The sequence below is a fragment of the Magallana gigas genome, chromosome 5 (assembly GCF_963853765.1).
Source record: "Magallana gigas chromosome 5, xbMagGiga1.1, whole genome shotgun sequence".
In the NCBI taxonomy this organism is placed as follows: domain Eukaryota; kingdom Metazoa; phylum Mollusca; class Bivalvia; order Ostreida; family Ostreidae; genus Magallana; species Magallana gigas.
In genome coordinates, this window is record NC_088857.1 from 39,797,959 (window position 1) to 39,812,114 (window position 14,156).

A 14,156-nucleotide genomic window follows, 5' to 3' on the forward strand; every position below is an offset into this window, starting at 1 on the left:
TACGGGTCTATTATTTAAAATTTGACGTATGGCATGAAATAAGCTAATTTTAGTCAAAAATTAGGATTCATTTTCCTTGACTTTTATGAAATATAAGTTACTAGTAAATTTGCCAATATGTGTCGACAGAAATATTGAAAAATTGTAAAAATATGTTTTTCATAACGAAATGAAGATATCCTAATGCACAAACTATCAAAAAAATTTGTTTGCATTGAAAATGAGGAAGCTAAAGTGACGGTACTCTTAAACAACTGAGTTATGAAAAATGTTCATTTCCTTCTTAAAATCCTTCGGCCACAAAATATAGTTCCATACTTAACTCTGTAAATATCATATTTTTCATTACTATTTTATTTAAAATAGTTTAATTGGCATTATAAAATATGAGTTTATGAGTAGAATCAATATATGATGCATAATTTCCAGAATAAAGGTGACCCAAAATGGCAACCAAAAAACAGAGGAACGAACCTCTTTAATTGATAATACGTCATCGATATTCCCGAATGGTGAGTTGAAGGCCCCAGCGAGTGTTTTACTTTTTTTCACTTCAAGTTTTTGAATAAACTCTGCTTATATGAACACAAAAAATGTCTACTTACGGTGATGCAAAAATTTCGTTTATCATACGAAAACTCTAAAAACATTAATCCTACCTTTTTCATTTTGCCAGACTTTTTATTCCACATGGGAAAATTAATACCATATCTACTTAATATGCCAGATGGGACAAATCATTGCATTACATAATACTGAAAGATAAAAGAGAATATAAAATTATAAAATGTTGCTCAATGTGAGGAACCCTAGAAAAAAAGACAGATTGGGAGCTGTCAATGCTACAAGGCTGAGTTCGTTATCGGAGGAGAGGGGGGATGGATAGATCGGGTCGAAAGTCGTCAGTTTTTCAAGCATATCAAGTTATTCGACATCGCTTTCTATGTTATAGGTAATTATGCATTTAATACGTTGAGAACAAACCAGACACTGGTGCTCAGGATGCTCGAACGACAAATTGTCCAGTGTAACATTACCAATAACTCAGATTGAGTCATATTATATGAGATTAAGTAACACGAACAATGATTCTATGAAACATAAAAAATAAAAAAAGAAATTAAGACATCACACAATTAATCAATTAGAATCTATTAAGACAAAAGGATGACCTGCGCTTTGTCAACAAAACAAAAAAGTGTGAGCTTTGTATATCGTTTATAACTTGATTTGATTTGAACATATTTTATTACGCAAATATACATGTACATGCATTTACATAAATAGAATAGGCAGCTAATAAATAAGGCAATGCCTATGTAAGCCTTCTCCATAAATCGTTTATAGCTTAACGACAGGCATTCCAAATTTCGTTGACCATTAGATATGCCTCATTACATTACTTATATATTAAAAACGGAAAAATAAATTTTGACAAAAATCGTGAACGTATCTTTCATGGATTTGAAAAAAAGGAATTAATTCAATCCTTATTGGTGTCCGTTGTGGTTTGTCTGTCGTATTTCACGGAACTGTATGGACGATTCATCATAGGTCGAAATTCATCATACTGGTTAAAGAGGCCTTCATTGTTCTCTTTATGATATTGACCAGAATTGTTGTCTTTAATTTTTGACATTGATAGAGATTTGGATGATTTGATACATGTAAGGTCATAGTCATAATTCATAACGCTAGAGTAGGTACGCAAGGATGGTGGACTGTTCAATCTGTTGCAATCATCGTATACATTCGATTCCAGCGTTTCGAAGCGGGTTGCCGGTAAACTGACTTGGAGTGATATTTTATTTTTCGGTTTATCCAATTTGGTTCGTTCAGTGTTGTCAAGGAAGTAAGTGGGTAGATCGAAATTTCTACATTGATCGTAAATTCTGGGTTCTCTTACATCAGTATAAACACCATCCTCCTGTGAATCTTGCTGTTCAGCAACGTTAGCTAAAATTAAATAATCCTAAATAAATGAAAACACATCTTTTGTAAAACAATATTTTACTGGTTACTTTTTTAATTACCTGAAGATCTTCCATTTTGAATGCTTCGTTTTCTCCTGAAATAAATTGAAATACTGAACCAAGCAATAAGGCCAAGGAGATACATATTTGAAATTGATCATTAGGTGTAAATACTTACAGCTTTTGGTAAACATAAATGATAATTCCTAATAAAAGTAGCGCCATAAAGCCGCAAAAAGCCAACAGCGATCTCTTCATAACATAGTCATCCGAGTTTGTTACTGAACTCGAAATTGTCTTCGAGTCTATAATTAGAATTCATTGTGAAAAACTATTATACAAAGTTTGTATAAGAAATCTATGTTATCAAATATACTTAAGAACAGTCTAATTTTAATTAGATTGACGTTAAGAACTAAGATGAAAATATTAAAATGTCTAGATGGCACAAGTGCCATAAGTGCCGAATTATTCCATCCAATTATATGATACATGATATGCAACTAAAATTCCGTCAGACAAATACTCTCCCAGGGTTCGTGCTTCTTTGTTGATTTAGCTTCCATGTGAAACAATGCAAACCTGTGTGTAGCTGTCTAATTGCTTAGGTGGCAAAGTATAGTTTGTTTTGTCGAAGAAATGTAAAGCCAATTGGGCTGAGATATGTATTGTATTTTTTCAGTGGTTTTTAAAATTTGCTGAAATTGGGCTGCAAGCACGGAACGATATTGTTCCTCACTCTTGGGAATTTTAGACATTTAGGAATAAAACATGTACAACTTGCATATAGCAATAAATAGAATAGCAAGGGACGATCTCAAAAATTTTGTGAAAAATTGTCCTTTTTCACATTTTTACGGGTCCAGGCACCACGCTCAAGTAACGAGCAACTGCCATAAACTACTATAGGATTTGGAGGTTAATATTAACCAAATGCAAATAATCACTAATTAATGAAGGGTCAATCACCTTTCCTACGAGTGACATTTCATGTCCCTAACTCATCCCCATTTCCAATCACAAAACTGAAAGTAAAAATTGTGGCCATAGTTTCGCATTTTCATTCCATATATGATGAATTGTACCAGTTCCAACAAGTCATGAAATGGGCATGAGTTCACCTAAGCACAAAATAAATGTAATAGTAGTCCCATCTTTTTTGCCATTCCTTAGTCATGTGCTTTTATTATGTATGTACAATTTTTATATTCATGATACTGTATCTTTTTGGTTGTTTTATTTTTCATTGTGACAGGTGTAACATACAGTTTGATAGCGGACAATACCGTTACATTTACATTGGCATTTGTAATAAAATGCTCTTTTCAATTCAACATGTTGGTAATATTTTCTTTCAAATTGGCAAAACAACAGAGCAGTGTAGACTCTGGTTGAAAAAAATAATATAGGTTATATGATCAACTATCCCCTGCCACCTTAGTTATAAAGACGACTTATCGTTCTACAAAGTTTACTTTATCTGCATCTTAAGCTGTCCAATGATAGAAACTCAAAATAATTTAGAAATTTGAGCAAGTGTTTCTTTTCATTCATGTATTTTTTGCTTTTCATCCAGAAAAAGTTACTTAATAATCAATTAAGTAGGCCGACTTTATTTTTATTGCGCAAGTTTTTGCGCATTCTAGTAATTAAAATACAGTGTATTTATACTTCTTGTGAATTTTTTTTTCGATATCGTTTATAAAATAGAACACAATAAAAAATTACAGATAAGAAAATGTAAATACTTTAGAGAAAATTTTTTTTTTTTTAATAATTGTCCGTTTTACGGTAGGGGAGCATTGCCATTGTGCTTTTCTGAAGTGATATGATTTTTTAATGAATCCATCATTCCAATCTTCATTTATAATGTTCCAGATATATAGCAAAATTTGATGCATTTTTATATTTTGAGATGACCCCTACTAAAGACCAGACGGTAGAATGCAGTATTTTTACATATAAGGTAGAAAATAATATTACTAATCATATATTACAATTTGAGAAAAAAAGCTATTATAATATTTTTTTAATCTGCATGGAAGTCCGGAAAAAGACAATTTCCTACATATTCCTATAGTAAATGTACCTCTTTTTTGATATGGTCCTTAAAAGAGAACCATATGGTCAATTTTCTTGAAAATTTGCAAAAAAGCTAGTCTAAGAGTTGGTGTTAATGATATATGGTTTAAAAATAAAGAGTTTTGTTATTGTAGTTTTTCCGCAAAAAAATCCAAATCGGCCTCCTTAAGTCAGAGTCTATTTTTATACAAAATATATTTCATGCGTTTATATTCCTTATGAGTAAATCCGTTTCATGTTCTAGAATGTGGAATCATTGAATTAACAAATGCTGATTGACGTATCAAATGTATACGGACATTTTCGTCACAATAAATTCGTCGGTTATTATAAACTTATCAAATTGAATTGTTAGAGTAATATACTTTTCCCTTTTAAATGTAAGAGTATGTTAATGAGAATCAATTGACTTAGGCAATATTAAAGGGAAATGTATCGATATTTTTAAGGGCAAACCAGGTCCTTAATTAACGAAATAGAGATATCTCGGACAATTCGGCGACACAAGTCCAAGTCTGGTTCAAGGATATATATTTCAGTCAAAATTATTTTACAATACTGGAATAGGTGTCAATGAGATATTAACGATAAGTAAAAATGCAGATGATTTTTTAGCAAATTTAATAGGCTCACCATTAGATGTAGCACCACTTTGAATACATCCGTATTTTGAATCGCAAATCTGAAAATGTTCTGTGCAGTTACAATTATAGCGGCAGCCATGTCCATAGTAACCATTATTGCATTCATTTGCACATTCTTTTCCAAACAAACCGATGCATTCTAAAAATTGAATTACTGATATAAAAGTAATCTGATTAATCCTTATCATGATCAAAATTGTCTATGTGAAAATTTCCTGAAAAATAAGTCATTGAAATAGTCGTTAGCTACATTTTTCAAGTTTATACTAGTACACTAATTGTATTTAACACTAACTAATATATCATTAAAAAAATATCTAGATAGTATACATGTACGTATTAACTCTTTTAAAATAATGCACAATCGATCATAGATGAATCTTTACTTCATGATTTTTAACAAAAGCATAAAACTTTGTCAGCTTTGTTTACATAGCCAGGCATTGTAAGCTCTGTAACTCGCCGATGATTTAATAAATGACACTCAAATCTTAATTGGTTGTCTATTAAAAATGCCTTACTGAAGCACGGTAAACATTTAAATCAGAAAAAATATTACAGTATAGCTATTAACTCTTTTAAAAAATACTGCCCAATCGAGCATAGATGAATCTTTACTTCATGATTTTTAACAAAAGCATAAAACTTTGTTAGCTTTGTTAACATAGCTAGGCATTGTAAGCTCTGTAACTTGCCGATGATTTAATAAATGACACTCCAATTTTAATTGGTTGTCTATTAAAAATGCCTTACTGAAGCACTGTAAACATTTAAATCAGAAAAATTATTTTTAACTTTAACAAAAGAGATATGAAAACTCATTAATATGCAGATTTTCGATTGACCTTGATCTTTGACCTTAAAGATATTTTGATTGGCAAAGGTACCCTTTATCCCAAAATGTTACTACAAAGTATGGTAAAAAAGTTGTAATCGTTTTACAGGATCACAAGGGGGATGTACAGCCACTTGTACATTTGAGGATGAAATATAAACATTTCTTAAGGTAACTCCGTTTCTATAAAATTATGGGTTCAAAGTTAAAAAACTTAACTTTTTTTAACTTATTGGACTTGAATTTCATCAAAAAATAAAGAAAATACATATGTATCCATACTATTTAAGATGTAAGGTAATAAAAACCAAAGGCTGAAATTATCATCTGAAAATCACACTTTTTTGTTTAAGAATTAAATATAAGTGGATGAACACTCGTTTGTCTATTTAAATTTTATTGCTTACTATGCCAGAAAACTAAAATTAACTTTAAAAAAAAGAAAAAATTGTTTACATTAGAAAAATTATAGCATTTAGATATATCACTTAGAGGAAAATAGAAAAGAGTTATTTCCCTTTGTCATTATTGAATTATGTCGAATATAAGGATGAAAAACGCTTATTAAATATCTCCAAGTAAACAATGGTTTGAGTTTTTTATGTGCACCTATAATAACTTAGAAATTACAAATCTATTTGCAAGAATTGTAATGGATTCATGGTTTATGTAAAATGTATGACGTCACAGGAGGGTGGATTTACTTTAAACTGGCTTGTTTCAGCCTGAAACTGGCCAAAAATGTTGCCAAAAGATGTAAAACCAATAAATATGAAGTCCTAGATGTCATTTTCTTTGAAAAGTTTGCAAACAAAAACAGGACAATGCCTATTAAATAGCTCAAAACAGCTGTCGAACTGCGCAGCTACAAACTTTTTTTGAAGATGCAAACATTTCGGAAAATATGATGGGGGTTTATTGGTGTCCTCTCTACAACCATTGTTGAGAAAAGGGTCTAAGCTTGCTTATTTAAGTTGTAACTATGTCTCAAAGTAGGGCACCCTATTCTTAAAATGGGCATTAAAACCACAAGATATATTTGTCTGTTTCTATGGAGGTACATTGAAGATATATTTTAAATGACATATAATGCATTCTTTTTTAATTAAAGACAATCACTACTCTTCTTTATACCCATTCCCCACTTCTTAATAGAATTAACTGGTGAAAACCCATAAAACATACATGGGACAGATAGAGATGTAAATAAAATTCACCACGTTTTGTTTGAAATTGACATTTATTCTTTTCTATGAAAATATAACGTCACTGAGTCTCCATAGACACAGGTTTGTTCCAAAAATAGATCCCATGCCGACTGATTAAATAGGGTAACCTATTTGGAGGCAAAGTTACAACATAAATGTACAAGATTCAAACTTTGTCTCAACAAATGGTGGTAAAGAGGACACAAATGAACCACTTTCATATTTTTCAGGTTTTAAATTTTCAAGTCTGTAGCTGTGCAGTTCGACAGCTGTTTTAAATGATTAAAAACTCATTGTTCTGTTCTTGTATGCACACTTTTCAAAGAAAATGACATGTAGGACTTCGTATTTATTGCTTCATTAGCTCACCGAGCTGAAAGCTCAAATGAGCTATTCTGAACACATTTTGTCTGTCGTCTGTCTGTCTGTCTGTCTGTCAGTCCGTCTGTCTGTTCGTCTGTCTGTAAACTTTTCACATTTTCAACATCTTCTCAAGAACCACTGAGCCAATTTTAACCAAACTTGGCACAAAGCATCCTTAGCCTAAGGGGATTCAAAGTTGTGAAAATTAAGGACCACGCCCTTTTGCAAAGGGAGATAATTAGGAATTTATGAAAATTTTCGAGAAATTTTCAAAAATCTTCTTCCCATGAACCATAAGACCAGGAAAGCTGAAACTTGTGTGGAAGTATCCTCAGGTAGTGTAGATTCAAAATTGTGAAATTCATGATCCCCGGGGGTAGGGTGGGGCCACAATGGGGTTCGAAGTTTTACATAGAATATTTAGAGTAAATCTTTAAAATTCTTCTTCTCAGAAACTAATCAGCCAGGAAAGCTGAAACTTGTGCGGAAGCAACTTCAGGTAGTGTAGATTCAAAGTTGTGAAAATCGTGACCCCCAGGGGTAGGGTGGGGCCACAATGGGAGTTCGAAGTTTTACATAGGAATATACAGAGTAAATCTTGAAAAATCTTCTTCTCAGAAACTAATCAGCCAGGAAAGCTGAAACTTGTGTGGAAGCAACTTCAGGTAGTGTAGATTCAAAGTTGTGAAAATCGTGACCCCCGGGGGTAGGGTGGGGCCACAATGGGGGGTCGAAGTTTTACATAGGAATATACAGAGTAAATCTTTAAAAATCTTCTACTCAGAAACTAATCAGCCAGGAAAGCTGATATTGTGTGGAAGTATCCTCAGGTAGTGAAGATTCAAAGTTGTGAAAATCGTGACCCCCCGGGGGTAGGGTGGGGCCACAAGGGGGGGTCGAAGTTTTACATGGGAATATTAAGAGTAAATTTTTAACCAATTTCAACCAAACTTGGCACAAAGCATCCTTAGCCTAAGGGGATTCAAAGTTGTGAAAATTAAGGACCACGCTCTTTTGCAAAGGGAGATAATTAGGAATTTATGAAAATTTTAGAGAAATTTTCAAAAATCTTCTTTTCATGAACCATAAGATCAGGAAAGCTGAAACTTGTGTGAAAGCATATTCAGGTAGTGTAGATACAAAGTTGTGAAAATCGTGACCCTTAGGGGTAGGATGGGGCCACAATTGGGGGGGGGGGTTGAAGTTTAACAAAGGAATATATAGAGTAAATCTTTAAAAATCTTCTTCTCAGAAACTTATCAGCCAGGAAAGCTGAAACTTGTGTGGAAGCATCCTCAGGTAGTGTAGATTCAAAGTTGTGAAAATCATGACCCCTGGGGGTAGGGTGGGGCCACAATGGGGGGTTGAAGTTTAACACATGAATATATAGAGTAAATCTTTAAAATTCTTCTACTCATGAACCATAATATCAGGAAAGCTGAAACTTGTGTTGAAGCATCCTCAGGTAGTGTAGATACAAAGTTGTGAAAATCGTGACCCCCAGGGGTAGGATGGGGCCACAATGGGGGGGGGGGGTTGAAGATGTAGGTTAATATCCCATATATTAACTATTGTTAAGGATCTTTTTGAGAACTGCAATACTCAACATATGATATGACTATAAAATCATCCTGTTAGAAAAGGGACTAATGATTATAAACATAAGAATATCCAGGGGATAAATGGATTTTATTTATACAGGATCTACATGTATTATTGTACATTGTCCAGATAGTTTGTATTATGACTCCATTAAGCTGATTTTTGAGGCGCATCGCTATCAGCGATGTAGCCTCATTGTTGTCAGCTCGCTTCTCTCGGCTTATATACAAGGGTGTCATAGAACTCAAGTATCAATGCGCCATTGAATATATAGTGCCGTTCTGATTGTTACGTATTTTCAACCAGGAACATATATTCAGTACGCGTTTTAAAAATATCAACAAATCATTACAACAGATATCTCCTTTACACATTGAAAAAGCATCAACATCAATTAAAGAACAAAACAAAGATTAATACGCAGGTGAGATAGACTGGCAATGCCTGCAATGTATGATAGGGACAGAGGACCAGTCAACCGATGAGATAATTTGCATAACAACAGTTCGTTCTTCAATTTAAAAGCGGTGACGTTAATTGTTTGAATATCGGAGATAAAAGAATGTAATAATTTCGTATATAAAATCTTTGCATTAAAAAGAGAGTAAGTGGCTGTCTTCCTATAGCTAGGAACAAATTTCGTATTTTATCACTTGGTAAAACGAATAAGACGATTTCCAACTGAATGAGGAAAAGCGCGCCACCTTCCCCATGTAGAATGGCGATATTGTAGTGATGTTTTTAATTAGCTACCCTTAGCTGAATAATGTAGCCCTCTCCGATTTTTTTTAATATCTGATTTTTACTGGAGAGGTCTACAATTCCATAGGATCTCCGTAACGCACGGTGCAAAATTAATTTTTTAATGCGACTGACTTCGGTCTGAAAAGATCGATTTTATATTTGACTTCCTTTAGATAAAATGGTTTTTTAATTCATGTTGAACAAACTAACCGTATATAAATCAAAACCAGATAAAACACATCAGCATGTTTACCAGTCGTCTTTTTCAGCAGCCATAACAGTTCTCTCGTAAATGTCAGTGTAGATAATCGATCTTACCTCCTCTATCACTAAAACATCATTTAAAGAAATGTTATATAATAGAAATTCATACCTACCGTGTTTTAAAATTATGTTTATAATAGGGGAATTCCTATATTCAGTTCAAGATCCGCTCCTGAATTCTGATTGGCTGTCCAAAAATAATACCGGTCAGGGTCAGTAAACATGGCGGACAAATTCAACTTATGTTGTTGACATACACGAAAAATAACCGATATATGGACTATACTTGATATTTTTGATTAATTTATGCCATAGACATCTACAATGTTTGAGTTCAGGTAAGAAATACAAATGTTATTGTCATTTATATACGATTCGAGACGAAATCGTTGTGGGAGTGAATCACACTTGCACCATTACGGAGATCCTATGGAGTTGTAGCCCTCTCCAAACAAAAAAAATCGGGAGAGGGTTCCATCATTGCAGCTAATCTACCCTCAATGCGACGCGCCGCTCAGGCCTTCAGGCCTTTGTTTCATACCTATTGTTCCTCAGGTGAGCGATGTGGCCCATGGGCCTCTTGTTATCTTTTGGCAACAGTTTTGGTCAGTTTTGGTCAGCTTTGGGCAGAAACAAGCTAGTTCAAGAAATGTTTATATTCTTATCCTCAAATGTACAAGATGGCCGCAATTTCCCCCTTAAGAAACTTACAATAACTGCTAGAAGGGGGCCCCGGGTCCTTTCAATTTAAAAGATTGGGAGATCTACTACATGTAAGTGAACTTTACACATTACTAAAAGTTCCAAGTCTCTATCTTTTATGGTTTCAGAAGAGTAGCGATAACAAGCATTTCCATCACAAAGATCTTGGAGTATTTAGCAAAGGCTCATTTGGTGCCATAACTTTTGATGGCCAATTAGACAAAGAAAAATATCGTTTCTTTATCTCTTATAGTTAAAAAGCTGTCCCCAAAAAATAGAGAATAAAATAATAATAAAAAAAACCCATAAGGAATACAAGAGATGGCGGAAAGACCTAATCATTTAGTCTTTTTGATGTTGTAAAGTAATGTAAATTTAATACATACTTTCGCATTTTCCAGACACATTTTTATAGTCACTGCAACATTCGCGGTGTCCTGTTGCACTACAAAGAATTATACAACTCTTTAAACTATATAATCTTAAAATAATAGGATGAAGGAAGAGAAATAACAATTGTAAATCTAATTTCATAAGAGATGGGAATACTGGTAGATAAAGCGGGGAAATTCTAAAACTTAATGTTTCATTAATATTTAGAAAAAAAGTTTCCTTCCAAAAAACCATTCATTGCAAAAATCTTACTTGTGAAAACACACTGAAATATCAGTGGCAGTATGATAAACGAAGCATTGCACCAACATTACAGCTACTCCAAAAGTAACCCCCATGTTTGATCTAAAGTAATTCAATACTAAGCTAAAAACTGTTTCGAACATATCCGTGTGAAAGTACTTTAATGATCACTTGAATGTTTTGCTCAAGAGCAGTCAAAATCAAAAGGAAGTAGTACCACGATTATAAATCATTTATATAGATTCTTTAAAATATTCGATTAGTTGGTTTTATTATTTGAACAATAATTGAATGCTGGGATGATGTTCTGTAAATAAGATATTTTTATCTAGCTCATTAACTAACTACAGTGTATAGAACACAAACACATGTTGCTTAAAAAAATGATGATGTGTTGTTAAAATATACTTTATTGAGTTCAAATTTTTCCCGCAATGCTAATTCAATAGGTGTGTGAGCGGGCTACTTTGTGTTGTCCCCGCGTCTCTATCGCGTTTTCACTGCTCATCTGTACCATTTTAATGTATTATTTAATCTACTGAGTTCACAAAGTAACCATAATGACATTTTGCTGAGATTGTCGTGCTCTATTTGTGTTTCTACCGCGTCCCTTGGCGTTTATATCGCAATTTTATTGCGCGGTATTTTCTAGTACATTGTAGGCCAGTCCTCAGGAACCGTCAAATCCAGTTGCGTTCCCTCTGAGCCACCAAGGCAGTGTAAAATTTTTTGGAATCGCCATTTAAGAATCATGAGGATTCGCAGCGGAATGAAGATAATTATTACGATTTTACATTAAAAATTTAAAGTAAAAAGACATGCATCCTAACTGCGACCGAGGCGTTTTATACAGAGCCTGTATATCAACGTTTAAGGTGGTATAGTACATGTCTATATTGTGAAGAAGTCCAAATCAAAATAAACTTGCAATAAAATCAAGTATATTTCTATAAGTGTGTCCTCTCCTGTAACTGTTACATAACAGCGTACTGCAATAGGATGAACCGTTAACTACGGATCAATAAGTCATGAGGTCGAATCCCGCTCGGATTTTATAACTTCTAATTTCTCTAACAATTTTCAAAACTAATATTGGTCAAATATTGTGAAATTTTAAAATTCTGATCCGGTGAAAGTACTTTCATAACAATGTACTTTTATCCACGTGCACATTAATATAAACAGGTGTTACATCTTACCTTAAGAACTACAAACTTGTTTGAACATAACTCTTTCAACCCTACACTCTAATAATGCATTTTGAATAAATGTTTGCGTTACACCAAAGTAACATCACAACCATTATAAAACATTTAAACCATTGGTACTAAGACGTATATGTACTTAGAAAATACAGGTTGATACAAGTACATTTGCATACTAAACAACATGAATATATGTTTAGGCATACAGTTCTTTAGTTTTTTCCCCACGAATTATTCTGATCTTATAGAAAGGTTGACAAGAGGGTTCTTTATGAATATTTAATTAATACCTGTGATTTGGCGTCAGCATTATTCGACACACGAATATAAACCAAAAGGAACCGATTGTCTAAGTGTGTGTCGTGTACAACTTGACTAAAAACATGTTGTCATCACAAGCACTTGTTTTTACATATTTTCGTCAGAATAAAAAATATATATCCTCTTCCTATAGAGACATATACATGATTAAAGCAAAATATTTCCAGGATTTTTTTTTTTCATTTTAAATGTTCAGAATGGTCAATATGTATGTTATAAATGACTTGGCAAAATTTGAAAGTCAAATATTGAGTGAGAAGCGAGTTACATAACAACGATTTATGCCTTAAAAACACACACATGTTTATTCAGATTTTTTTTAAATTCTCTTCACTTAGAACCAAGTGATAACGGTAACAGCAAGGGTGGGAATCTATTTTCAAACAATTTATTTATTATCAGGCAATTCTCTCGTGCTTGACTAAGTGTGGTTTTGTATTCAATAAATTTGAAATTGTTCAGAATATACACTTGTTGATTAGTAACCAATACACGTTTTACCCCCAATTAAGCGCATTTATTAAAGTTAATAGGTTGAAAAAAATTTCCATGGGAATGATATTTGATGTACTTTATGTAGCTGATAATTTGTTGATTTTCAGGGCCAATTCAAAGAAAACGAGACAGAGATATCATTCATATATATGATATGTTCTGCAATGATCGACTGATGTACATGTACCTTCATAAGCCACATTAATCATCAAAGAAAGCATTTTTATTGTTTATATTTACATCTTTCTTTTAACAGTTTCAATATTTGATCGTAAAGAGTAAGTAAAAGTAACTAAATCATTGTTAACGTACATCATTACGTTAGATAAAAGATATAGCCAAGTTGTCTTATATTGTAATTTGAGTCTGAAATCGATAAACTGATTCATTTGGATCGTGCAGGTTTTAATCCTGTCAGTTGCTATAGCGCTGTGAATTGCAAAAAATATCTGTAATATAAAGAGAATCATACTTTGCAGATGTTAATATATGCATTTGAAAGTTCACGTTTGAATTACGAAAACCAAATACCACTTAATATTATTTTCTTAATGAATTATGTAAACTATTGCTATTATAATATTGAGACTTATTTGAACGATATACTATTATTTAAACTTTTACTATGTTTCACTGCGCTTTTATCTTCATTATTGCATTGATGTTGACGACTTAAAGGAATTCGGTAACTTCGTTTTACCTTTTTACATATACCTACATACTAATAATCATACACTTAAACTGTTCTCATTCGCCCTTTTTGAAAAATTTATCATGCATTACAACATTAAGTGGTCACAAAAGTTTAATGGTCGTAGAGATTCCGTGGTCGTAAGTGGAAACCATTGGTACTAAGTGCTACGTACCTGTTCGAACACTACCTCTTGGAACCCACTCTTGTATAATGCACTTTTATAAAACGTGTTCGTTTTACCGGTACATAATCATTACATCACTATGGGCCTAAATAACATCACAAACAATATAAAAATATCAAAACCATTAATACTAAGCGATATATTTACATGGGGGAAAAGGTTAAAACATATACATATATACAATACACTGATTAAACAAATGGT

General features: G+C 32.8%; 1 protein-coding gene across 1 annotated transcript; it reads right to left on the reverse strand.

Moving 5' to 3' along the window:
* Nucleotides 1-1,136: 1,136 nt before the first annotated feature.
* Nucleotides 1,137-11,215, reverse strand: LOC105324675 (uncharacterized). The gene is made up of 6 exons (XM_066085168.1): nt 11,063-11,215; nt 10,804-10,862; nt 4,689-4,838; nt 2,152-2,278; nt 2,034-2,068; nt 1,137-1,956 (listed from the first exon to the last, which is right to left on the reverse strand). Exons 1-6 carry the CDS (start codon nt 11,194-11,196, stop codon nt 1,484-1,486), a joined length of 978 nt encoding a protein of 325 aa, XP_065941240.1. The 5' UTR covers nt 11,197-11,215; the 3' UTR covers nt 1,137-1,483.
* Nucleotides 11,216-14,156: the final 2,941 nt, after the last annotated feature.